Source organism: Monosiga brevicollis, mitochondrion (assembly GCF_000002865.3).
Source record: "Monosiga brevicollis strain ATCC 50154 mitochondrion, complete genome".
In the NCBI taxonomy this organism is placed as follows: domain Eukaryota; class Choanoflagellata; order Craspedida; family Salpingoecidae; genus Monosiga; species Monosiga brevicollis.
Genome location: NC_004309.1, coordinates 26,846 through 53,024, shown reverse-complemented (window position 1 = coordinate 53,024; position 26,179 = coordinate 26,846). Strand labels below are relative to the sequence as shown.

The 26,179-nt window shown below is 13.4% G+C and overlaps 13 protein-coding genes and 11 non-coding genes; all 24 read right to left on the bottom strand. All coding sequences in view use genetic code 4, as the record gives it.

The window, feature by feature from the left end:
* Nucleotides 1-1,446: 1,446 nt before the first annotated feature.
* Nucleotides 1,447-9,284, bottom strand: cox1 (cytochrome c oxidase subunit 1). One transcript has 4 exons: nucleotides 8,893-9,284; nucleotides 6,562-6,895; nucleotides 3,967-4,053; nucleotides 1,447-2,238 (listed from the first exon to the last, which is right to left on the bottom strand). The coding sequence occupies exons 1-4, from the start codon at nucleotides 9,282-9,284 to the stop codon at nucleotides 1,447-1,449; spliced, it is 1,605 nt and encodes a 534-aa protein (NP_696984.1).
* Nucleotides 2,535-3,266, bottom strand: orf243. The gene has a single exon. It carries the CDS (start codon nucleotides 3,264-3,266, stop codon nucleotides 2,535-2,537), a length of 732 nt encoding a protein of 243 aa, NP_696987.1.
* On the bottom strand, nucleotides 4,430-5,386 carry orf318. The gene has a single exon. The coding sequence runs from the start codon at nucleotides 5,384-5,386 to the stop codon at nucleotides 4,430-4,432; it is 957 nt and encodes a 318-aa protein (NP_696986.1).
* orf294 lies at nucleotides 7,471-8,355 on the bottom strand. The gene has a single exon. It carries the CDS (start codon nucleotides 8,353-8,355, stop codon nucleotides 7,471-7,473), a length of 885 nt encoding a protein of 294 aa, NP_696985.1.
* Nucleotides 9,285-11,184: 1,900 nt separating the features above from the next.
* On the bottom strand, nucleotides 11,185-11,955 carry cox2 (cytochrome c oxidase subunit 2). The gene has a single exon. The coding sequence runs from the start codon at nucleotides 11,953-11,955 to the stop codon at nucleotides 11,185-11,187; it is 771 nt and encodes a 256-aa protein (NP_696983.1).
* Nucleotides 11,956-12,251: 296 nt separating this feature from the next.
* Nucleotides 12,252-12,326, bottom strand: trnM. The gene has a single exon. It is a non-coding gene; the product is annotated as a tRNA-Met (tRNA).
* Nucleotides 12,327-14,079: 1,753 nt separating this feature from the next.
* rpl5 (ribosomal protein L5) lies at nucleotides 14,080-14,916 on the bottom strand. The gene has a single exon. It carries the CDS (start codon nucleotides 14,914-14,916, stop codon nucleotides 14,080-14,082), a length of 837 nt encoding a protein of 278 aa, NP_696982.1.
* Nucleotides 14,917-15,296: 380 nt separating this feature from the next.
* Nucleotides 15,297-15,833, bottom strand: rpl14 (ribosomal protein L14). The gene has a single exon. The coding sequence runs from the start codon at nucleotides 15,831-15,833 to the stop codon at nucleotides 15,297-15,299; it is 537 nt and encodes a 178-aa protein (NP_696981.1).
* Nucleotides 15,834-16,909: 1,076 nt separating this feature from the next.
* On the bottom strand, nucleotides 16,910-17,719 carry orf269. Its single transcript has one exon. It carries the CDS (start codon nucleotides 17,717-17,719, stop codon nucleotides 16,910-16,912), a length of 810 nt encoding a protein of 269 aa, NP_696980.1.
* A 444-nt stretch (nucleotides 17,720-18,163) lies between these two features.
* On the bottom strand, nucleotides 18,164-18,397 carry rps19 (ribosomal protein S19). The gene has a single exon. The coding sequence runs from the start codon at nucleotides 18,395-18,397 to the stop codon at nucleotides 18,164-18,166; it is 234 nt and encodes a 77-aa protein (NP_696979.1).
* A 3-nt stretch (nucleotides 18,398-18,400) lies between these two features.
* On the bottom strand, nucleotides 18,401-18,472 carry trnK. Its single transcript has one exon. It is a non-coding gene; the product is annotated as a tRNA-Lys (tRNA).
* A 1,051-nt stretch (nucleotides 18,473-19,523) lies between these two features.
* Nucleotides 19,524-19,597, bottom strand: trnM. The gene has a single exon. It is a non-coding gene; the product is annotated as a tRNA-Met (tRNA).
* Nucleotides 19,598-19,934: 337 nt separating this feature from the next.
* mttB (SecY-independent transporter protein) lies at nucleotides 19,935-20,639 on the bottom strand. The gene has a single exon. The coding sequence runs from the start codon at nucleotides 20,637-20,639 to the stop codon at nucleotides 19,935-19,937; it is 705 nt and encodes a 234-aa protein (NP_696978.1).
* A 328-nt stretch (nucleotides 20,640-20,967) lies between these two features.
* Nucleotides 20,968-21,468, bottom strand: rps13 (ribosomal protein S13). The gene has a single exon. It carries the CDS (start codon nucleotides 21,466-21,468, stop codon nucleotides 20,968-20,970), a length of 501 nt encoding a protein of 166 aa, NP_696977.1.
* Nucleotides 21,469-21,845: 377 nt separating this feature from the next.
* trnV lies at nucleotides 21,846-21,917 on the bottom strand. The gene has a single exon. It is a non-coding gene; the product is annotated as a tRNA-Val (tRNA).
* A 739-nt stretch (nucleotides 21,918-22,656) lies between these two features.
* On the bottom strand, nucleotides 22,657-22,727 carry trnP. Its single transcript has one exon. It is a non-coding gene; the product is annotated as a tRNA-Pro (tRNA).
* Nucleotides 22,728-22,939: 212 nt separating this feature from the next.
* trnF lies at nucleotides 22,940-23,012 on the bottom strand. The gene has a single exon. It is a non-coding gene; the product is annotated as a tRNA-Phe (tRNA).
* Nucleotides 23,013-23,305: 293 nt separating this feature from the next.
* Nucleotides 23,306-23,388, bottom strand: trnL. Its single transcript has one exon. It is a non-coding gene; the product is annotated as a tRNA-Leu (tRNA).
* A 278-nt stretch (nucleotides 23,389-23,666) lies between these two features.
* On the bottom strand, nucleotides 23,667-23,739 carry trnM. The gene has a single exon. It is a non-coding gene; the product is annotated as a tRNA-Met (tRNA).
* Nucleotides 23,740-23,811: 72 nt separating this feature from the next.
* On the bottom strand, nucleotides 23,812-23,884 carry trnE. Its single transcript has one exon. It is a non-coding gene; the product is annotated as a tRNA-Glu (tRNA).
* Nucleotides 23,885-24,317: 433 nt separating this feature from the next.
* On the bottom strand, nucleotides 24,318-24,617 carry nad4L (NADH dehydrogenase subunit 4L). The gene has a single exon. The coding sequence runs from the start codon at nucleotides 24,615-24,617 to the stop codon at nucleotides 24,318-24,320; it is 300 nt and encodes a 99-aa protein (NP_696976.1).
* Nucleotides 24,618-25,318: 701 nt separating this feature from the next.
* Nucleotides 25,319-25,540, bottom strand: atp9 (ATP synthase F0 subunit 9). Its single transcript has one exon. It carries the CDS (start codon nucleotides 25,538-25,540, stop codon nucleotides 25,319-25,321), a length of 222 nt encoding a protein of 73 aa, NP_696975.1.
* A 145-nt stretch (nucleotides 25,541-25,685) lies between these two features.
* Nucleotides 25,686-25,759, bottom strand: trnD. The gene has a single exon. It is a non-coding gene; the product is annotated as a tRNA-Asp (tRNA).
* A 257-nt stretch (nucleotides 25,760-26,016) lies between these two features.
* trnQ lies at nucleotides 26,017-26,087 on the bottom strand. The gene has a single exon. It is a non-coding gene; the product is annotated as a tRNA-Gln (tRNA).
* Nucleotides 26,088-26,179: the final 92 nt, after the last annotated feature.

Below are 26,179 nucleotides of genomic sequence, written 5' to 3'. Positions count from 1 at the left end.
AAATTTATTGATTAATTAGTATTTTTATAGGTTTATATTTTTATTTATTTTATTTATCTTTTAAAAATATAGGATATTTTAGGTTCTATTATATACTTTAAATTTATTGATTAATTAGTATTTTTATAGGTTTATATTTTTATTTATTTTTTTTATTTTAAACTAAAAATATCTTTCAAATAAACTTATAATTACTATTATATACTTAATATTTATTGATTCATATTTTGATAAATTTATATTTTTATTTATTTTAAACTAAAAATATCTCAAAATTCTTTATTACTATTATATACTATAAATTAATTGATTAATATTTTGATAAATTTATATTTTTATTAATTTTTATTTTTTATTTATTTTATTTTATTAAAAATTTTATTTATTATTTTTATAAATTTTATATATCTTTCCTATTTATTATGTGTTTATTACACTATTTGTTGGAAAGATTTGATGAATTTAATTTATTTAATTAATTTTCATAATATATATTTAATTATTATTTATTTATTTAATTTATTTTATTTATTTATTTTTTATTTTATTTTATTAATTTTAATAATATATATTTAATTATTATTAATTAATTTAATTTATTTTATTTATTTATTTTTTATTTTATTTTATTGATTATATTTTTCTAGTTATTATAGAGGGAGATTTTATTTAATTTTATATAATTATTCAAATTATTCTAATTATTCTAATTCAACAAACTCTTTTATTTATTATTTACCTATTAATTATTTTATTATTTACTTATTAATTTATTAATTATTTACCTATTAATTATTTTATTATTTACTTATTAATTATTTTATTATTTACCTATTAATTATTTTATTATTTACCTTTTAAAAAGGGAGATTTTATATAATTATTAGAATTATCCTAATTCAGCAAACTCTTTTATTAATTATATACCTATTTCATATTTATTCATTTTATAATTGATTTTATTTGATGAATTTTCATAATATATATTTAATTATTATTTATTTATTATATATCTATTTTGTGTTTATTACACTATTTATTGATTTTTATAAATTATTATTTTTTTATTTTTTTATAAAAATTTATAATTTTATTATTTTTTAATTTTTATTTTTTATAAAAATTTATAATTTTATTATTTTTTAATTTTTATTTTTTATAAAAATTTATAATTTATATTTTTTATAATGAATATTCCCCTGTAAATTATTTACAGGGAAATAAATTATAATAAATAACTAATTAATGTTATTTATAAAGAAAGTTTAATGTTATAATTAAAATTTAAATAGTAATACTTATTTTTAAAGTATATATTCTAAAATCAAAAACTAAAAAGTTATTAAATTAATTAAATAAATTAAATAAATTAAATAAATTAAATAAATTAAATAAATTAAATAAATTAAATAAATTAAATAAATTAAATTAATTAAACTAATTAAACTAAGAAGTATGTGTTCTAGAAGCTACTAAATAAGGTAATTCATTATAACAGTGGAAATGTGGTGGAGAAGTTTCAGCTCATTCTAAAGAATGGATAGTTGGTATATCTCCTTCTTTTTCGAATAATTCTTTAGATCTTCAGTAGTTATTACCTACAACTACACCATCAGTTAATGTTCTATAAATTACATACATAAATACTATTACAGCTACAACACTAATTAAACTTCCAAAAGAAGATAATAAATTTCATTCAGCGTAAGCATCAGGAAAATCATTATATCTTCTTGGGAATCCTGCTAATCCTAAGAAATGTTGAGGGAAGAAAGTTAAGTTAACTCCAATAAACATTAATCAAAAATGTATTTTTCCTCAAGTTTCAGGATAAGCATAACCTGTAACTTTACCAATTCAATAATATACTCCACCTATTAAAGCAAATACTGCTCCCATAGATAAAACATAATGAAAGTGTGCTACAACATAGTAAGTATCATGTAAAGCAATATCTAATCCTCCATTAGCTAACATTACTCCAGTAATTCCTCCTAAAGTAAATAAGAATATAAATCCTAAAGCTCAATACATAGGTACTTTTAATCTAATACTTCCTCCATACATAGTACCTAATCAACTAAATATTTTGATTCCAGTTGGTACTGCTATTATCATTGTACTTGCAGTAAAATATGCTCTTGTGTCAACATCCATTCCTACAGTATACATGTGATGAGCTCACACTATAAATCCTAATAAACCTATAGATAACATTGCGTATACCATTCCTAAATACATAACAGTATAAAATAAAATTTTTGACTCAAATTTATACTGTTTTGGACCATCTCTTTATATATCATAATTACAATAATTATTTTTATTTTTTAATATTTTATCTTTTTTAACTATATTTTTCTAATTATTATTTTTACAATTTTTAATAATTTTTAATAATTTTTAATAATTTTTAATAATTTTTAATAATTTTTAATAATTTTTAATAATTTTTAATAATTTTTAATAATTTTTATAATTTTTATTAATTTTTAATTTATTTAATTATTTTATTATTTTATTTTTTATAAACTTTATATATCATAATTACTTCATTTTTCCAATAATTCTTTTCATTTCTTTTCTTCTACCATATTTAATCTTTTTTTATGTCAATTTCTTGAATATCCCTCATAAATTGAGGGTATTAAATTTGCTCTTATCATTTTTTTAGAAATTAATGGAAATTTTTTAAAATATTCTGTCATAGCTAATACTTCTATTTTTTTATTAACAATTCATTTAAAAGTATTTGTAGTTCCATGTGGATAAACTTTTCCTCCATATACAAAGGCAATTTGATCTAATAAATATTTATCTTTTTGACTAATTGATATAAATACTTGTACAAATGTGGTATTAATATATATACTACCATCAGCATCGAAAAACCCAGATAATCAATTTGAAGAATAATTTAATGAAGGTGTGTCTAATAATTTTATATTATATAATGCACATACTTTATCTAATTGTAATATTCTAACCGGATTCCGTAATCTGCCATTTAATGAATTAACTATATTAATAATTCCTTCTTTGTGGTGTAATTTATATCTATGTCATTTACCTTTACCAGGTTTAATATTACCGCCAAAAACTGTTTTAATTCTATATAAACATTTTAGGTTACTAGTTTCAACTGTTAATTCAAATGAAACATACCCTTTTTTAGATATAGTAAAACAACCATCTCCATCAGTAATACCTGCTAATCAATCTAAATATTTATTATCTTTTAAATATCTTTTGTTTTCTATACTCATTTTTTGTATTTTTTATATTTTTATAAAAATTTTATTTTTTTATAAATTTTATTTTTTTATAAAAATTTTATTTTTTATAAATTTTAATTTTTTATAAATTTTATTTTTTATAAAATTTTATTTTTTTATAAATTTTATTTTTATAAAAATTATTTTTTTTTATTAATTATTGTGATATATAACAAACATATGGCCTCTGAGGATCCTACTAACATGCTTTTTATTTATATTATTACAATTAATATAAATTAGTATTTAAAATTTTTAAAATACGTGCGTTGGTTTCCTGCGGGTTACCGATAAATATTTGAATTTTTACTAAATTAAAGCGTTTGTAATCTCGCATTCAATTAAATATATAATTAAATATATAATTAAATATATAATTAAATATATAATTAAATATATAATTAAATATTTAGTACCAAATATATTATAAATAAATTTTTAATGTCAAAAATTTCTTGTTTATTTACCTCGGTTTCCTGCATATAGTTTATTGCGTTAAAGTAAAATTTTTTTAATAATTTTAATAATTTTAATTATTTTAATTATTTTTATAATTTTAATTATTTTAATTATTTTATAATTTTAATTATTTTTATAATTTTAATAATTTTAATTATTTTAATAATTTTAATAATTTTTATTATTTTAATATTATTTTTATTCTTTCCACTTAAAGGGCCATTAAGGGTCGACCAAATACTGGTTTATCAGAGAATGTTGATACAATGTGTGATACTATTCCAAATCCAGGAATAATTAAAATATAAACTTCTGGGTGCTTCCATTTATAATATAATATAATATTATATTCATGGCTGGACCATCTCTTAAAATATACAACTTTTATTTAAATTTTATTTTTTATAATTTTATTTTTTTAATTTTTATAAAATTTTATTTTTTTAATTTTTATAAAATTTTATTTTTTTATTATTATTTTTAACATAACCCTCAAAATTTTATCCTATTATAGACCCATAAAGAAATGGTGAAGTTAATTAATTAAAATTTTTATTATTTTATTTTTTTATTTTTATATTTTTATATTTTTATATTTTTATATTTTTATATTTTTATATTTTTATATTTTTATAAAAAATTTATTTTATTAAAATAATTTATTTTTAATTTTATATAATTAATTATTTATTTTTTTATTTAACTTCTGAAGCCTCTAATTTAATATTAGCATCTCTAGAATAACCATAAGAACTAAAATTTTTAAATCATAATTTAAATTTTTTATATAATACTTCATTTCCTAATTTAAAAGCATGTAATTCATATAATCTATAATATTGAGGTATTAATAATATACGTGATTGTTTTAAAGTTCTAAGTGGATTATTTTTAGTATATTGTAAAAAATATATAATATCCTGTTTATTTTTTATGGTTCATTTATAAGATAAATATTTATTTGTATGATCAATATATATATTTCCATTAAATAACTTAACTCAAATATTTAAATCTTCTTTATTTTTAGAAAAAACGGATAAATATAATTGGGGTTTTGAAATAGAATTATGTTTATTATTTTGAATAAAACATGTTATAGTACCATTAACATCAAATAATCCTGAAAAATAAGCAGAATTAATATCAATATTAGAATATGGTATATAAGAAATACCAAAATGTTCACATAAAATTTTTAATTGTTTTATTTTTTGGGGATATCTTATTAAACCATTAATTCTATTAATTAAATCAAACATAACAGTTTGTTGTACTATTCTATATCTTACGGATTTATAACCAGCTTTAGCTTTAATAGTTCCACTGGATAATTTAGTTTTAAGATAAGCTAAACATCTTTCATCTCGACTATCCATAGTAATTTCTAAAGATCCATATCCCTTTTTAGACAATAATAATAATCCATTACCATCTATAATACCAGCTAAGTATTGATTAAAATTTTCATCAGTAAATTTCTTTTTTAATATTATATTTGAACTATAATATCTATTTAATGTACCATTTATTTTTAATAAATTATGAGTTGTTTTTATATTAAATAAATTATGAGTTGTTTTTATATTAAATAAATTATGAGTTGTTTTTATATTAAATGTTTGCATTTTTATAAATTTAAAGTTTTTCATTTTTATATTTTTATGTTTAAAGTTGTATATTTTGTGAACGTATGGCCTCTGAGGATCCTACTAACTTAATTTTATTTTTATTATTTTTATAAAATTAGTGTTGGTTTCCTGCTGATTGTTCATACTATTTAATAAAAAAAATATTAAATTATAAATTTTTATAAAAATAAAATTTAAAAAATAATAAAATTATAAATTTTTATAAAAATAAAAAATTAAAAAATATTAAAAAATATTAAAAAATATTAAAAAATAATAAACATCTCAATACTCAATATTACTATTATATACTAAAAATTAATATTAGATAAATAATAGATAAATAATAATAATAAAAAATAATAAACATCTCAAATTAATTATTACTATTATGTACTTTAAATTAATAATTATAAATATCTCAATATTTATAATACTATTATGTACTTAAAATTAATATTAGATAAATAATAGATAAATAATAATAATAAAAAATAATAAACATCTCAATATTTATAATACTATTATGTACTTTTAATTAATATTGTTCTATTTATTGTATATATTAAAATAAACTTATAATTCTATCATGTACTTAAAATTAATATTAGATAAATAATAGATAAATAATAATAAACATCTCTTTTCCTTTCAGGAATACAAACTTATAATTCTATCATGTACTTAAAATTTCACTGTTCTATTTATTGTATATATTAGAATAAGAGTTTTGGTGTTTTTATATTTTTTATTTAATAGTTTTATTATTATTTTATTTATTTAATTTATAAATATTTATTTTATTTATTTATTTTTTATTTTATTTTATTGATTATATTTTTTATTAAATTAATATTTATTTATTGTTTATATTCGAATTGATATTTCGATATTTTTATATTTTTTATTTAATAATTTTATTATTTTTATTAATTTTTAATTTTTATTTTTTTAATTTTTATAAAATTTTATTTTTTTAATTTTTATAAAATTTTATTTTTTTAATTTTATTTTTAATATTTTTATTTTAAATATTTATTAAAAGATTTTTACATAAGTAGGGTTGTATTTATAACACTTATAACTTAGTACTTTTAATTATTAATATAAATTTCCAGCATATAGTTCACTGCTATAAATTTTTAATACTATTATAATATTTATAATAATATTTTTAAATTTAAAGGGCCGATTTGACCAAAAAATCAAAATAAATGTTGATATAATATAGGGTCTCCTCCTCCAGCAGGATCAAAAAAGCTAGTATTAAAGTTTCTATCAGTTAATAACATTGTTATTCCTGCAGCTAATACAGGTAATGATAATAATAATAAAATAGCTGTAATAAATACCGCTCAAACAAATAAGGGTAATTTATGCATTGTCATACCAGGAGCTCTCATATTTAATATTGTTGTTATAAAATTTGAAGCACCTAATAATGATGAAACTCCAGCTAAATGTAAACTAAATATAGCTAAATCTACAGAACCTCCTGAATGGAATTCTACACTTGATAATGGTGGGTAACATTATTAATAAATTTATTTATTTATTAATTTTTTTGTTGAGTATCATTTTTATAAAATACTAATATTTATTATTATTAATATAAATTATTATTTATAATAAATTATTATTAATAATTATTAATTATAAATTATTATTAATATAAATTATTATTAATATAAATTATTATTAATATAAATTATTATTAATATAAATTATTATTAATATAAAGTATAAAATACTAATATTATTATTATTAATATAAATTATTATTAATATAAATTATTATTAATTATAAATTATTATTAATATAAATTATTATTAATATAAAGTATAAAATACTAATATAAATTATTATTAATATAAAGTATAAAATACTAATATTTATTATTATTAATATAAATTATTATTAATATAAATTATTATTAATTATAAATTATTATTAATATAAATTATTATTAATATAAAGTATAAAATACTAATATAAATTATTACTAATATAAGTATATTACATTGAAATCATACTTTCCTTTATTTTCATAAAGGTTCGGACTATTCCTTATAGAAAATGTGTTAAATATTATTAATATATTTGTTTATTTTATAGAATTTCTTTGTTTTCGTATTTTATTTAATATTTCTTTTGCCTTACAAAGTTTATTCATTTTATTTGTTCTAAAAGCCCTAGATCATATACTATATTCAAAACTTTTTATTCCTAATAATTTCCCTTTTAATAATATTATTAATTTATTAATTATTTTAGGATCTTTTGTAGATAAAGTAGTGTATGAATTATCTTTTTTTACCTTTATTTTACTTTGAATATTTAAATATTTATGTATTAATCATATTATAAAAGAATTATTTTTTTGTCCTAATTCAAACACAATTTGTAATTTATCATTAATTTTAAAACTTCCGTCTCCTTCTATAAATCCTGATAATCACCAAGGATCTATAATATTAATAAGAGAATTTTTAGGTATTAATTTAATTAATTCATTATTTTTTTTTAAATTATATTTTATAATATTGTTAATATCATTATTTAAAATAGGAAATACTATAGGTGAAACTCTTCATAAACAATCTTTAGATTCTAGCTTTAATTTCGATAAAATTTCATGTTTTTCATTTGTATTTTTAGAAGATTCCATAATATTTATAGCATCTTTTAAATACATTACTTGATAGTATTTTAAACCTCTAAAATTAAATTGAGATAATATAGGTAAAATATGATTTTTTATAGTTTCTTTATTTGTAATTTTTCAAGTAACCATATTTTTAGATTTATGTATACTACCATAACCTATAATTCTCTTTAATTTATATATCGTTTTTATATTATAACTATTTAAAGAAACTTTTAACGTAATAATTCATTTTTTATTACCATTATGATAAAATCCTATATAACCATCAGCTTCTATTAAACCAATAGCTCATTTGATTTCATTATTTATTAAATTTTTCATTATATTTATTTTTTTAATTTTTATAAAATTTATAAATTTTAATTTTTATAAAATTTTATTTTTTTATTTTTTTATAAAATTTTATTTTTTTAATTTTAAAAATTTTTTATTTCAAAAACAATATATAAAATAATATTTAACCTTATTTTCTATTCTTACGTGTAGTCTCTGAACGTTAACATAATATTATATAAAATTTTAATTATTTTATTTAATTATTTATTTAATTTAATTATTTATTTTATTAAATTATTTATTTTATTTAATTATTTATTTTATTTAATTATTTATTTTATTAAATTATTTATTTTATTTAATTATTTATTTTATTAAATTATTTATTTTATTTAATTATTTATTTTATTAAATTATTTATTTTATTAAATTATTTATTTTATATTAACGCGGCGAATTATCGTCATGTTTATAACATTTTTACGATACCATTTTATCTATGATAAATATATCAGTAGTCATAATATTAGGCGACTTCCTCGCATCGAGTAAGATTTTATAACGGCTTACCCATTTCTTCCAACCGTTCAACCAGTACCTGCTCCTCCTTCAACTAATGAAGAAGCTACTAATAAAATTAATGATGGTGGTAATAATCAAAAACTTATATTGTTCATTCTAGGGAAACTCATATCAGGAGCTCCAATCATTAAAGGAACAAAGAAATTACCAAACCCTCCCATTAAGAAAGGCATCACCAAAAAAAAAATCATCAAAAAAGCATGGGCAGTTACGATAACATTATATAAGTGTGAATCTCCAGCTAAAAAGGGACTACCAGGAATACTTAATTCCATTCTAATAATCACAGACATAGCTGTCCCTAAAAATCCACTAAAACTACCAAAGATAAAGTATAATACTCCAATATCTTTATGGTTAGTAGAAAAAACTCATCTTGTTAATCAACTCATATCTTTTATGAAAGACTTTTAACTTTAATAAAAGTTTAATTATAAATTAAATTTTATATTTTTTATAATTTTTATTTATTTAATTATATTCCTACTAATTTTTTAACTATATTTTTAAAATTATTATTTAAACAATATTTATATAATTTTTATATTATTTTTATATTATTTTATATTTTTTATAATTTAAATTTATTTAATTATATACCAATTTAATATTTATTCATTTTATAATTGATTTTATTTGATGAATTTTGTTCAAACATATTTATATAATTTTTATATTATTTTATTTGATATTTTTAATTTTTAATTTTAATTTATTCAATTTATCAAAATTTGTAATTCGAATATAAACTATAAATGTATAGAGTTATAATTTAAATTTATTAAATTTATCAAAATTATTAATTTTATTATATACTATAAATGTATAGAGTTATAATTTTAATTTATTTTATTAAATTATTAAATTATTAATTTTAATTTATTTTTATTTATTAAATTTATCAAAATTATTAATTTTATTATATACTATAAATGTATAGAGTTATAATTTTAATTTATTTTATTAAATTATTAAATTATTAATTTTAATTTATTTTAATTTATTAAACCTATCAAAATTCTTTACTCTATTATATTACATAAATTTGTCTCCTTTTATTATTATCCTTTTATTATTATCCTTTTATTATTATCCTTTTTTTATTTATTTTAATTTATTTTTAATTAATTTTTATTTATTTATATATATATTAACTATTTTATTAATTATATACCAAATAATTATTTTATTATTTACTTATTAATTTATTAATTATTATTAATTTATTTAATTTATTTTATTTATTTTATTTATTTTTATATAATTTTTATATTATTTTTATTAATTTTATTTATTTTTTATAATATATTTTATCCTTTTATTATTTTATCTTTATTTTATTGAATATTAACATATTTATATAATTTTTATATTTTTTTATTTATTAAATTTATCAAAATTCTTTATTCAAATATATACTATAAATTATGGTTATAATTTGAATTTATTTTTATTATTTTATTTATTTTATTTATTTTTATATAATTTTTATATTATTAAATTTATTTTAAAAATTCTTTATTTTATTATATACTACAAATTAGGAAAGAGTTATAGTTTTAATTTATTTTAATTTATTTTATTAAATTATAAATTTTAATTTTAATTTATTTTAATTTATTTTAATTTATTTTAATTTATTTTAATTTATTTAATTTATCCTCAAAATTATTAATTGGAGTATAAACCAAAATATTGTTTTAAGAAAACATTTTTATATAATTTTTAATTTATTTTTATTTATTAAATTTATCAAAATTATTAATTGGAATATAAACCCTAATATTGTTTTAAGAAAACATTTTTATATTATTTTTATTTATTAAATTTATCTTTCAATAAATTATTTATTCTATTATATACTACAAATTATGGTTATTATTTTTATTTATTAAATTTATCAAAATTCTTAATTCGAATATATACTTAAATATTATTTCCCTTTTATTATATAATTTTTATATTATTTTTATTTATTTTATAAATTATAAATTTAATATAATTTTATTATTTTATATTAAATTATTCTAATAATTATAATTGCAATATAAACAGTAAATTAACCTGCTTAATAACAAATAAAAATAAAGTAAACTCCTTACTACAATAATGAATTATAATAATAATGAATTATAATAAAAATTAATGTAATAAGGAGTTTACTCTATAATAATAATGAGAAAAATTATTGATAATAAACTTATAAAATTATAAAAATACTTTATAAAAAATAATAAAATTAAATTAAAAATATATAATTTTTAAATTTATAAGAATATTTTAATAATAAAATTATTCTTCTCTAGCTTCTTGAATTAAATTGTCTATATAAGTACAGTAATTTTCTAAATCAACTACTTCAATAGCAATAGGCATTACTGAATGTCCAATACCACATATTTCACTACATTGTCCATAAAATACACCATTTCTATAAGCTAAAAAACTTGTTTGATTTAATCTTCCTGGTATAGCATCTATTTTTACTCCTAATGAAGGTACAGCTCAAGAATGAATTACATCTGCTGATGTTACTATTACTCTAACATGAGTATTTTTTGGTAATACTACTCTATTATCAACTTCTAATAATCTTAAATCACCTAATTCTAAATCATCTTCAGGTACCATATAAGAATCAAAAGCTATAGTACTTTCTTGATCATCAGAAGATACATAATCACTGTATTCATAACTTCAATATCATTGATGACCTACTACTTTAATAGTAATAGCTGGATCAATTACTTCATCCATTAAATATAATAATTTAAATGAAGGAAAAGCTATACCTACTAATACTAAAGCTGGTGTAACTGTTCATATTAATTCAATTAAAGTACCATGAATCATAAATTTATGTGAAATAAACCTATTTACTTTATTAAAATTTCTTAATAATTCGATTAATATTCAAAATACTCCAAAAAATATAAAAGTCATATAAACAAATACATAATTATGGAAATTTATAATTTCTTCAAATACTGGACTAGCAGGATCTTGAAAACTTAATTGTCCTGGAACAGGAAAATCATTATTTATAATTAATTTTTTTAACATATTGTAGTTTTAGGAATTGAACCTAAAAATTAATATTAATTATGTTATATATAAAATATATAAAATATATTAAACCTTTCTACATTAATTTTAACCATTATTTGAATAAATGATTTTAATAATTTTAATAAAATAAATTTTTTATAAAAATTAAAAAATATAAAAAAATAATTAAATAATTTTAATTAAATAATTTTAATTAAATAATTTTAATTAAATAATTTTAATAATTTTAATAAAATAAATTTTTTATAAAAATTAAAAAATATAAATAAAGAATAATTAATTTTCCTATATTGCAGAGAGGGGAGTCGAACCACCTTAACCACTAGGTCATGAGCCTGGGAACAAAACCGTTTGTTAACTCTGCTATATTTTTGAACAAATAAAATGAGAATATAGTTTAATAAGTTAAGAAATTAGAGTAATTTCTAATTTTATATTAGAAAATATTATAAATATTTAAATATTATTAAATAATTGATAAGGTATTTTTTATTATAAAAATAAATTAAATATTAACAGTTAATTATAAAGTAAATAATATAAAATTATAAAAAATAAAAAATATTAAAATAAATATTTATTCATATTTGTTTCCATAAAATTATAAATAGATATATAATTAAATAAATAATATAAAATTATAAAAAATAAAAATTATTAAAATAAAAATTTTATAAAAATTATTAAAATAAATATTTATTCATATTTGCTGAAATTATAAATAGGTATATAATTAAATAAATAATATCAAATTATAAAAAATAAAAATTATTAAAATAAATATTTATTCATATAAAATTAATAGGGGTATAATCAATAAAATAGTTTTGATATATTTTAATAAAATAAAATAATAAAAATTAATAATAATTATTAAAATAAATATTTATTCATATTTGTTTCCATAAAATTATTAATAGATTTATAATTAAATAAAATAAAATTATAAAAAAATAAAAATTTTATAAAAATTATTAAAATAATTTAAATTATCAAATTATTCTCCTTTTATTAATTATCTATAAACTCTTATTAAATATATAATTAATAAACAAAATTAAATACAAAAAATATTAATTTTATTATTTTCAAATTTATTAATTATAATAAAGTAAAGAATTTTGATAAATTGAATAAATTAAAATTAAAATTTATAAAAAATTAAAATTTATAAAAAATATAATTTTATTATTTTCAAATTTATAAATTATAATAAAGTAAATAATAATTAAAATATAAATCTTTCAAATTTATTAATTATAATAAAGTAAAGAATTTTGATAAATTTAATAAATTAAAATTAAAATTTATAAAAAATTAAAATTAATAAATTATAATAAAGTAAATAATAATTAAAATATAAATCTTTTAAATTTATAGTTTATAATAAAGTAAATTATTTGCTGAAATATGAATAAAGTAAATAATAATTAAAATATAAATCTTTCAAATTTATTAATTATTATAGAGTAAAGAATTTTGATAAATTGAATAAATTAAAATTAAAATTTATAAAAAATTAAAATTAATAAATTATAATAAAGTAAATAATAATTTAAATATAACTCTATAAATTTATAGTATATAATAAAATAAAGAATTTTGATAAATTTAATAAATAAAAATAAATTAAAATTAATAATTTGCTCCTATTTACTGAAATATTAATAAAGTAAATAATAATTAAAATATTAATTAAGTAAATAATAATTAAAATATTAATTAAGTAAATAATAATTAAAATATTAATTAAGTAAATAATAATTAAAATATAAATCTTTTAAATTTATAGTTTATAATAAAGTAAATAATAATTAAAATATAAATCTTTTAAATTTATAGTTTATAATAAAGTAAATTATTTCCTTTATTTTTAAAGGATAAATATAACAAAATATTAATTTATAAAAAATATAATTAATATAAAAAGTTTATAGTATATAATGGAATAAATAATATAAAATAAAAAATTAAAAAAAATAAAAATTTATAAAAAATATAATTTAAAAAATAAAAAATAATATAAAAATAAAATAAATTTGATAAATATTAACCGCGGAAATATATAAAAATATATAATATATCCACGGTAAAAATATAAATATTATTAATTTATTCTTAAAAAGAAGGAATTAAATAATAAGAAAGAATAAAATTCTTATAATCTTTATTATATTGCTTATTATATATATGATTAAATTTTACTCTAATATGAAGTCCAGTATTTAATGGTATAGTTTTTAAATGAAAAGTAAGAGATTCTCTATTATTAGAATTAATTAATAAATCTTTATTAAACTGATAATTAGAGGAAAAATTAGGATAAAAATTAGATATTATTGATAAAGTATTATTATTATAAAATTTTAATTTATATAAATTAGATAAATTATTATCATTAATATTACTTTCCATTTTATTATCTATTTTGTAATCTTTTTGGATATTTTCAATAATATTTTTAAAATTTCATAAAAAACCATTATATGGTTGTATAGCGAATATATTAGATAAAGAAAAATCTTTTTGTATATCAAATGTTTTATCAAATTTATATTTATTCTCTTTTAAAGGGGAAGAAGAAATAATTGAATTAGAAGATAATAATACTAATCATTTTTTTAATCATCTTTCCATATTTTTATCCCTTAAATTTAATTTAACTCCTACTTCCATACCTTCTCTAACATTAAAATTAGCTACAGATTTTTTAGCTTTTATAAATGTCGGTAATTGAGTAAAAATTCGAGATAACATAAAATATGTTGTAAATATTCTTAATTTTGATCTCGTTTTATCTAATTCTTTATATGGCTTATTATCTAAATTAGATATTATTTCAATACTTTTAATATGTTTGAATTGTTTTTTATCTGGTGATATTAAAGGAAATTTTATTATTAAATCATTTGTTAATAATCTATTTCGATTTTTTACCAATTCTTTATAATACATTTTTTATTTAATTTGTTTTTATTTTTTTTTATAAAAAATAATATAATTTATATTATTTCATAATAATTTAATTAATTTATATAATTATAATTATATAAAAAAAATACTAAATATTATAATATTAAAATATAATATTATTTAAAAATATAATATTATAAAAATAAATATTAAAATATAATTTATTTAAAAATATAATATTATAAAAATAAATATTAAAATATAATATAATATTAAAATATAATATTATTTAAAAATATAATATTATAAAAATAAATATTAAAATATAATTTATTTAAAAATATAATATTATAAAAATAAATATTAAAATATAATATAATATTAAAATATAATATTATAAAAATAAATATTAAAATATAATATTATTTAGTAATAGAAACGATTTTAGTACAACCTTTTCTTTTTCGAATACTTTTACAAATAGGACCTTTAATTCTAGTACCAATAGGAGTATAATCATTATTTTTAATATTAATTAAAACTACAGAATTATCATCAAATTTGTTTCTAACTCCAGTATCGACTTTATTTTTATAATTATATGGTTTAAATAATGAGTTTTGTGTTATTTCATTATTATAAAAATTTTGTATATTTAAATAATTTGTAGTAGGTTTTTTAGAATATATAATTTGTTTATTTGATTCTATTTTTGTTCTTACTATTAATGCTTTATATATACTTCCTTTTAAATTTTTATTTTTTTGTGTTGTATTTGATAATGATGTAGATGATAAAGGTAAAGTTTTAGTTATAGTTACTAATATAACATCTCCAACTTTAGCTAATCTTTGTTTTCTACCCGATTTAGTACTTTTAGGTTTTATTATTTTAATACATTTACCTTCTAATCCTCCACTATTATCAATGATATTAACTTTACTTAATAAACCTATCATTTTTTATTATTTTTTAATTTTTTATTTGTTTTTTTATTTTTATTTTATTTTTATTATTAATTTTAATTATTTTATTTAATTAAAATATATCAAAACTATTTTATATAATTATTATTAATTTTAATTATTTTATTTTTATTATATTTATTTAATTAAAATATATCAAAACTATTTTATATAATTATTATTAATTTTAATTATTTTATTTTAATTATTTTATTTTATTAAAATATATCAAAACTATTTTATTAATTATTTACCTATAAATAATTTAATTATTTTAATATATCTTTCCTATTTTATTAATTATTTATCTTTAACTATTTTATTAACTATTTACTCTAATGACTATTTAATGAATTTTTATATAAAATATATATTTATAAATTTTTATTTTATATAATTATTATTAATTTTTATTATTTTATTTAATTAAAATATATCAAAACTATTTTATATAATTATATACCTAATAATAATTTAATTATTTTAATATATTAAAATATATCAAAACTATTTTATTAATTATATACCAAATAAGAATTTTGAGGAAACATTTTTATATAATTTTTATTTAATTAAAATATATCAAAACTATTTTATTAATTATATACCTAATAATTATTTCAGCATTTTTATATAATTTTTATATAATTTTTATATAATTTTTATATAATTTTTATATAATTTTTATATTATTTTTATATTTTATTAATTATTTATAAATTATTATTATAATTAATTATTTAATTATTTTTATATTATATATTTTATTGCACTATTTTCCTTTTATTTATAGTATTTTAATATTTTATTAATTATTATTTTAATATTTTATTAATTATTTACTCTAATGATTATTTAATGAATTTTTATATAAAATATATATTTATAAATTTTTATTTTTAATTTTATTTTTATTTATTTTTATTATTTATATACCTATTATACTATTTTGATATATTAAAAATAATATTAGAATATATTAATGTAATATTTTCAGTTTACATATTGTAATATAAATTGTAAATATATAAACTGAAAATAATAAAATAATTAAATAAATAAATATTAATTTATAAATTTCTTAAAGTTTTTAATAATATAGATTTATGTTGGTTAGGTTTTTGGTATAATTCTAAAGAAATATAATTAGCTAATAATTTATTATTAGAGGTGATTTTAGGTGCTTCTTTAATATTTAATTTTATATTATAATTTATATGATTAATATTATTAAGAATTTCATTTAATAAATAATATACTAATAAATTAACATTATTTATACTTATTTTTTTAATGAAAATTATTTGTGAATATTTAAATATATTTTTTAATTGATAAAAATTAATTTTTCTTAATAAATCTAAATATAAATTATTTTCAATATTTTGTTTAATTTGTTTAAATTTATTATTATCTAAATTTAATAATAGGTTATTTGAGGCAACATTATTATCACATAATTTAATTAAATAAGATATTTCAATATGTTCATTATTTATATAAGAATTTGAATTAATATTATTAAAATTATTAAAATTTATATTTGTGTTATTATTATTATTAAAATATAAATTACAATAATTAATATATTTTTTATTTGATTTTTTATTATTTTTAATTAATTGATCAAATATATTCGATCTTTTATTAATATTTAAATTATTTTTTAATAAAGGTTTTCTACTTATAACAATATCCGAAGTTAATATATTAAATGATTTATTAACATTTTCAATATATTTTCTAATTAATAAATCATTATGTAATAATTCTCTACCTATTTTTCTATAACCTTTATTTTGTAAATTTAAATAAGAAATTGATCATCATAAAAATTTAGAACCTAATCTAAACCTATTAGGATTTATTTTTTTTGCCATTTTTTATTATTTTTTATTTTATTCTATTTTTATATTTTATTTATTATATTTATATAATTTTTATTTTTATATAATATAAATATGATTAAATATTTAAATATTAAATTAATAAATATTATATAAATATTATATAAATATTATAAAATATGTATTTTTAGTAATATGAATTGTTTAAATAAATAGTACACTATACTATTATAAATATAATTTACTATTATTAATAATATATATATAAAAATATATAATGAAGTATATAAATTAATATATTATTATAATTTTAAGAATTATTATTATTATAATATATATAAAAATATATAATGAAGTATATAAATTAATATATTATTATAAATTTAAGAATTATTATTATTATAATATATAAATAAATATTATAAATAAATAATATATTATAAATAAATAATATATTATAAATATAATTATTTAATATTATTTTCGTTTAGATTTTCTTTTGTAAACAGCAGGTATTTTAGATACCGCAAATTCACCAGTTTTATGTCCTATATGTTTTATTGTAACATTTATTTTTACTGATTTTTTACTATTTCCTGTTTCGATATTAATATTTTTATTTACATCTTCAGGAGTAATGGTAATATTTCTAGTATTTTTATTTGACATAAAATTTGATTTTCATACTCCTTTTCAAATTGCTCTACTCATGATTTGGTTCGAGGAGTTTCGAAATCCCGACCCTCTAGTTAAAAGCTAGATGCTCTTCCTCTGAGCTACGAACCATTATATTATTATATTATTATATTATTATATTATTATATTATTATATTATTATATTATTATATTATTATATTATTATATTATTTTATTATTTTATTTTTTATAAAATTTATAAAATTTATTTATTTAATTATTTTATTTTTAAACTAAAAACATCTCAAAATTTATTATTACTATTATATACTTATTATTACTATTATACACTATTAATTACTATTATAAACTATAAATTACTATAATATAAAAATAATTAATTATTTTATTCTTAAATTAAAAATATCTCAAAACTTATTATTACTATTATATACTTATTATTACTATTATAAACTATAAATTACTATAATATTAAATATAATTACTACAATATATTAAAATATAACATTAATATAGTTATTTAATATATTATTTATTATTTTATTGGATATTTACTTAATTAGAATTTCAGCAAACTTGATATTATATATTTTATATTTTTAAATATATTTTTATAATTTTAATAATTTTTATTATTTTTATTATTTTTATTTATTAATAAATACTAACTATATATCATATTTATTATATTATATTTTATTGAATATTTATTATATTATATTTTATTGAATATTTATTATATTATATTTTATTGAATATTTACTTAATTAGAATTTCAGCAAACTTGATATTTTTATAATTTTAATTATTTTAATAATTTTAATAATTTTAATAATTTTAATAATTTTAATAATTTTAATAATTTTAATAATTATTTATTATTTTTATTTATTAATAAATACTAACTATATACCATATTTATTATATTATATTTTATTGAATATTTACTTAATTAGAATTTCAGCAAAATTTGTTATTATTTTTATAATTTTAATTATTTTAATAATTTTAATAATTTTAATAATTTTAATAATTTTAATAATTTTTATTATTTTAATAATTTTAATAATTTCAATAATTTTAATAATTTTAATAATTTCAATAATTTTAATAATTATTTATTATTTTTATTTATTAATGAATACTCACTATATACCTTATTTTTATATTTTATATTAATTAAGCCAGGGAGGATTTGAACCTCCGACCCTTCCCTTATGAGGGGATAGCTCTAACCAACTGAGCTACTGGCTCTTATAAGTATAAATATTTTATTTGTTATATTTAAAATAATAATAATAAATAATAATATTTTAATTAAAAAATAATAAAATTTTATTAATTTAATAATATATAATATAAATTTAACTTACATTTTATTTTAGTGTATATTTAGAATATTTAATTAAAGTAAAATTATACATTTATTATATTTTATATAATTTATTATTATTATTAAAAATATAATTAATTATTATTATAAATATTTATTATATTTTATTTAATATAATTTATTATATTTTATTAATTATTATTATAAATATTTATTATTTTTAACTATAAAAATTAAAATTCTATTATATTCTTTAAATTATTTATTATTTTTAATTGTAAATATTAAGTAAGATATTAATAATGTAAATTCAAATAAAATACTAAGAGGTATACAAATTATAATAAGAGTTATAATATCCGGAGGTGTTATTAATGCAGATAATATTAATAAAGAGAAATGAATATATTTTCGTATATTTTTTATAGATGATAATTGAATAATATTTAATTGAGATAAATAATAAAATATTAAAGGTGTAAAAGAAAATAAATATAATAATATAGTACTATTATAAATAAGATTATAAAAATCTTGTATATTTTGCATTAAAGTAAGATTATAATAAGAATTTTGAAAACTACTAAAATATAAAATTAAATATTTTAAAAATAAAGGTTGAATTATTATATTAATCATCGGAATAATTAAAAATATAAAAATAATAACAAATTTTTTTATATTATATTCTTCATATTTATATAATGCGGATCTAATATATAAAAAATTTAATAATATAATAATAAATAATGTTCCATAAAATCCTCATAACAATGATAATTTAATATAAATAATAAATGCTTCAGATATTTGTATATAAATTAATGATATATCTATATTCAAATATTTAATATATCATGATATTATAATTTCTATTTTATTATATATAATTATGGAAGTTAATATTCAAGTTAAAATACTATATAGAATAGTATAATAAAGTTCATTAATATGTTTACTCATTTTAGTTTTTTCTTTTTATATATTATAAAAATATATTAAAAATAAATAAAAATTAAAATTTATAAAAAATTAAAATTTATTAAAAATTAAAATAAAATATTAAAAATAAAATATTAAAAATAAAATATTAAAAATAAAATATTAAAAATAAAAAAAGTAATAATTAAACTATAAAATAAATAATAATTAATGTAATATACTATTATCTACTCTATAGTTTAATTATGAATATTATATAATGATGTTAATAATAATTAAATTATGAATATTATATAATGATGTTAATAATAATTAAATTATAATTATATTATAAAACTATTAAATCCTATTATTTTTTTATTAATCGCTTATTTATTCGTTTAGCTGTTATAGCATTAGATCTTGTTCTTTGACCTTTAGAAGGATATCCCATTTTAATTCGTCTTCCTCTTAATGCATTAATTTGAATTAGTGTATTAATTTGAGAAGATTCATAATCATTTAAATTTTCTTCAATTAATACTATATTTTTAGTAGATTTATTAAAAGTACTATTTTTATTAAATAAATATAAATTTAATTTATTTTTATCAATATTTTTATTATTAATTCGAGTATTTGTATTGTCTATATTAACATTTTCTAAAATACTATTATAATCTTGTTTTTTGATATTAGCTAATAATAAATTTAGTTCGTCAATATAATGTTCTGATAATTTACTGTATTCTATATTAGGATTTATACCCAATATTTGACATATATTAAATATTTTAAATTTACCTAAACCTTTTATTTTTAATAGGTTTCTATACAATGATAAATTTTTTTTAAATCTTGTTTCGTACATTATTATTATTTTTTATTTTTATTTATATAAATATTATTTTTTATATAATATATTTTATTATTTATTTATTTATTTATTTATTAGATTAAATTCTATTTAATTCTATTAAAAAATCTATATTTAAAATATAATTAATTTTTTTATTTATTTTATTTTATTATTTTTATTTTATAAATATATAAATATTATTTTTATTATATATATTTATTTATATTATAATTATATAAATATTATTTATTTATTTATTAGATTAAATTCTATTAAAAAATTTATATTAAAAATATAATTAATTTTTTTATTTATTTTATTTTATTATTTTTATTTTATAAATATATAAATATTATTTTTATTATATATATTTATTTATATTATAATTATAGGTATTAATGGACTTGAACCATTGACCCCCTACGTGTAAGATAGGTGTTCTACCACTGAACTAAATACCTTTATTTATTATATTTATTATATTATATTATATTATTTATCAAAATTTGTAATTCTATTATATACTATTAACTTTAATATTTACATAATTTATTTTTATTTTATTTTAATTTTATTTTTATTTTATTTTAATTAATTTTTATTAATTTACTTAATTTATTAAACCTATCAAAATTTGTAATTCTATTATATACTATTAACTTTTAATATTTATATTATTAATTTTTATTTTATTTTAATTAATTTTTATTAATTTACTTAATTTATTAAACCTAAATAAAATTATTTACCCTATTATACACTCTAAACTTTTAATATTTACATAATTAATTTTTATTTAATTTTTATTAATTTACTTAATTTATTAAATCTATCAAAATTCTTTACTCTATTATATTACATAAACTTTATGTTATTATATATAACTCTATAATATACTATTTATTTTAAAAGTTTATATTTTTATAAATTTATATTTTGTTATATTTTTTAATTTTTATTTTATATAATTTATTTATTAAATTTATCAAAATTCTATTTACTATTATATTATTTTAATTATGGGATAATTATTTTGATTAATTTTATTAATTTTATTTATTTTATTAATTTTATTAATTTTATTAATTTTATTAATTTTATTAATTTTATTAATTTTATAAATTTTTATTTTTTATTAATTTTTATTTTTAATAAATAAATAATTTTACATATTTTTACTTTATTTTTTACTTTATTTTTTCAGAGAAAAGGGAATCGAACCCCTACTACTTAGTCCCAAACCAAGAGTTCTACCTTTAAACTATTCTCTGTTTAAATAAATAAATTCTCTAATATAAAAAGTATTAAAAAAGAATTATAGAATCATTTTTAATACTCATTTTAAATATAAATAAAAATTTATATAAAAATTAATAATAAAATGACTCTACAATATTTTCTATTAATAGTATCTATACTATATTTAAATTAATAATAACACAATAATTATAAAAAATATTCAAGAAAATTTATATTAAGGTAATGTCCGGGGTAAGAATCGAACTTACTTCCTATCCTTTTCAGGGATAAGCTTTGACCTTTTAAGCTACCCAAACTATCTTAAATATTATATATTATAATTCAATATATTAAAAATATAAAATAAATCAAAATAAATAATATATACTATAATTTTATAAATTTTATGATTTTTATTTTTTATTTTTATTTTTTTAATTTTTATAAAATTTAATTTTTTTAATTTTTATAAAATTTTATTTTTTTAATTTTATTTTATTTATTATTTAATTAAAAGAAAATAAATAATAATAAAGAGATCAACATTAAACAAATCTCAAATTCGGTTGGGTTTGGTGTTTTTTTTTAATTTTTAATATGCTGACCTCTATCTTCTTGGTGGGACTCGAACCCACATGTCTTTCGACAAAAAATTTTAAATTTTTCATGTGCTACCAATTTCATCACAAGAAGTACATTTTTTAATATACATAATATATATTAAATAAATATTTTATTATAAATAAATTTAATTTATTACTCACTTAATAATTAAAAGTGATTAAAAGTTAATTATTTATATTAACTAATAATGTTTTTCCTAATTTTACCACTTAATAATTTAAAGTGATTAAAAGTTAATTATTTATATTAACTAATAATGTATTTCCATATTAAACCTAAATTATTTTAAATTATATTATTTTTATAAAGTTATTAATAAAAAATTTTATAAAACTATAGTATAAATTTAATGCCAGAGGGAATTGAACCCTCAACTACACCTTATGAGGGTATCGTTTTTACCAATTAAACTATAGCATTATACTATATTATAAAAGAATATATTAATAAAAGAATATATTAATAAAAAGATATTAATATAAAATGTGTATATATCCCAAACAGGACTTGAACCTGTATTGTTTGAATGAAAATCAAATTTCCTAACCACTTAGAAGATTGGGACAAAACTAATAATAAAATTAATAAAATTAATAAAATTAATAAAAATTAAAAATTAATAAAATTAATAAAAATTAAAAATTAATAATTAATAAAAATTAAAAATTAATAAAATTAAAAATTAATAAAAATTAAAAATTTATAAAATTAATAAAAATTAAAATTTTATAAAATTAATAAAATTAATAAAAATTAATAATGATATAATATGAATATAAAGCAGAATATATTAGAAAAAGAAATACAATCTGCTTTATAAAATAATTAAATAAATGAATTTAGAGAAATATAATACATAATATTTAAATGAATGTTATAAATCTCTTAATTAATTTATAAATTTTATAGAAATAGCATTCTTTTACTAATCTGCTTTATAAAATAATGAAATAAATGAATAAGGAGGTATAAATATATAATAAAAAATTAATAGATAATTAACCCCTTAATAAATTTATGAATTTTACTGAAATTGTACCTCTTACTCTATAATAAGCTACTAATATAGATAAACCTATAGCAGATTCAGCAGCTGCTACAACTAGTATATAAAAAGCAAATATTTGCCCACTTATATTATCCAATATAGCTGAACCCAATATTAATACAAAATTAATACTTAATAACATTAATTCTAATGACATTAACATTACTATTATATTTTTTCTATTAACTACTATTCCTAAAGTTCCTAATATAAATAATACAAATCCTAAAATTAAATATTGTTCTACCATTTTTTTTATTTTATTTTATTTATTTTTATTTTTTATTTTTTTAATTTATTATTTTAAAAAAGTTAATAATAAACCATATAAATTTATATAAATTAATTATAAATTTATTTTTTATTTTTTATAAATTTTATTAATTTTATAAATTTTATAAATTTTATAAATTTTAATTTTTAATTTTATTTTAATTTATTTTTTATTTTATTTTATTGATTATATTTTTCTAGTTATTATTTTAAGGAATAAGCGCAAATTATTATATTAATTATATATCTATTATTTATTTTTATTTATTATTTTAAAAAAGTTAATAATAAATCATATAAATTTATATAAATTAATTATAAATTTATTTTTTATTTTATTTTATTGATTATATTTTTCTAGTTATTATTTAAAGAAATATGAGCAAATTATTATATAAATTATATTTTTCTAGTTATTATTTAAAGGAATATGAGCAAATTATTTAAAGAAATATGAGCAAATTATTATATAAATTATATACCTATTATTTATTTTTATTTATTATTTTTATTTATTATTTTTATAAATTTTATTTTATTATTTATTAAATAAAACAATATAATATAATAGGATAACCTATAAATTATTATATTTATAAATTACCCTATTAATTTTTGTAATGATACTATTATTAATTATTTTCAGTTAAACTGAATACATTTAATTAAATTGTATAATTATGAGAATAAAATTAAGAAAGAGATCATTAAAGCAAATAAAGCAACAGCTTCAGATAAAGCAAATCCTAAAATAGCATATGTAAACATTCCTTGTTTTAAAGAAGGGTTTCTTGCATATCCTGTGATTAAAGATCCAAATACTGTACCTATACCAGCTCCACTACCAGCAACTCCAATAGCAGCTAATCCTCCTCCAATAAATTTAGCAGCTTCTACCATTTTTATTAAAGTTAAATTTTGAAGAACTTAACAAATTATGTTTATTTCTAATAAATTATTATTTTTATTAGAGTTCCTCGAATATAATACATTATCTCTATATAATTATAATTTTAATATATATTATTAGATTTTAATGTTTTTACGAAAATGGCGGGGCTTGAACCCGCATCCAACTGTTTGACAAACAGTTACATTGACCTATTATGCTACATTTCCTTTTATTTATATTTAATATTTTATTATTTAATATTTTATTATTTAATATTTTATTTTTATTATTTTTTATTTTAATAATTTAATTATTTAATATTTTATTATTTAATATTTTATTTAAATATTTAATTATTTAATATTTAATTATTTAATATTTTATTATTTAATATTTTATTTAAATATTATATTTAAATATTTTATTTAATATTTTATTAAAATATTTTATTAGATTATTTATTGAATATTAGTACAAATCGATTTTACAGACCCAGGATTCGAACCTGAATTACTTGAATCAAAATCAAATGTCCTACCATTAGACGAGTCCGTATATATTATCGTTAATAAATAAAAAATAAAAAAAATAAAATTTATAAAATTTATAAAAATTATAATTAATAATTAAAATATATATATATTATC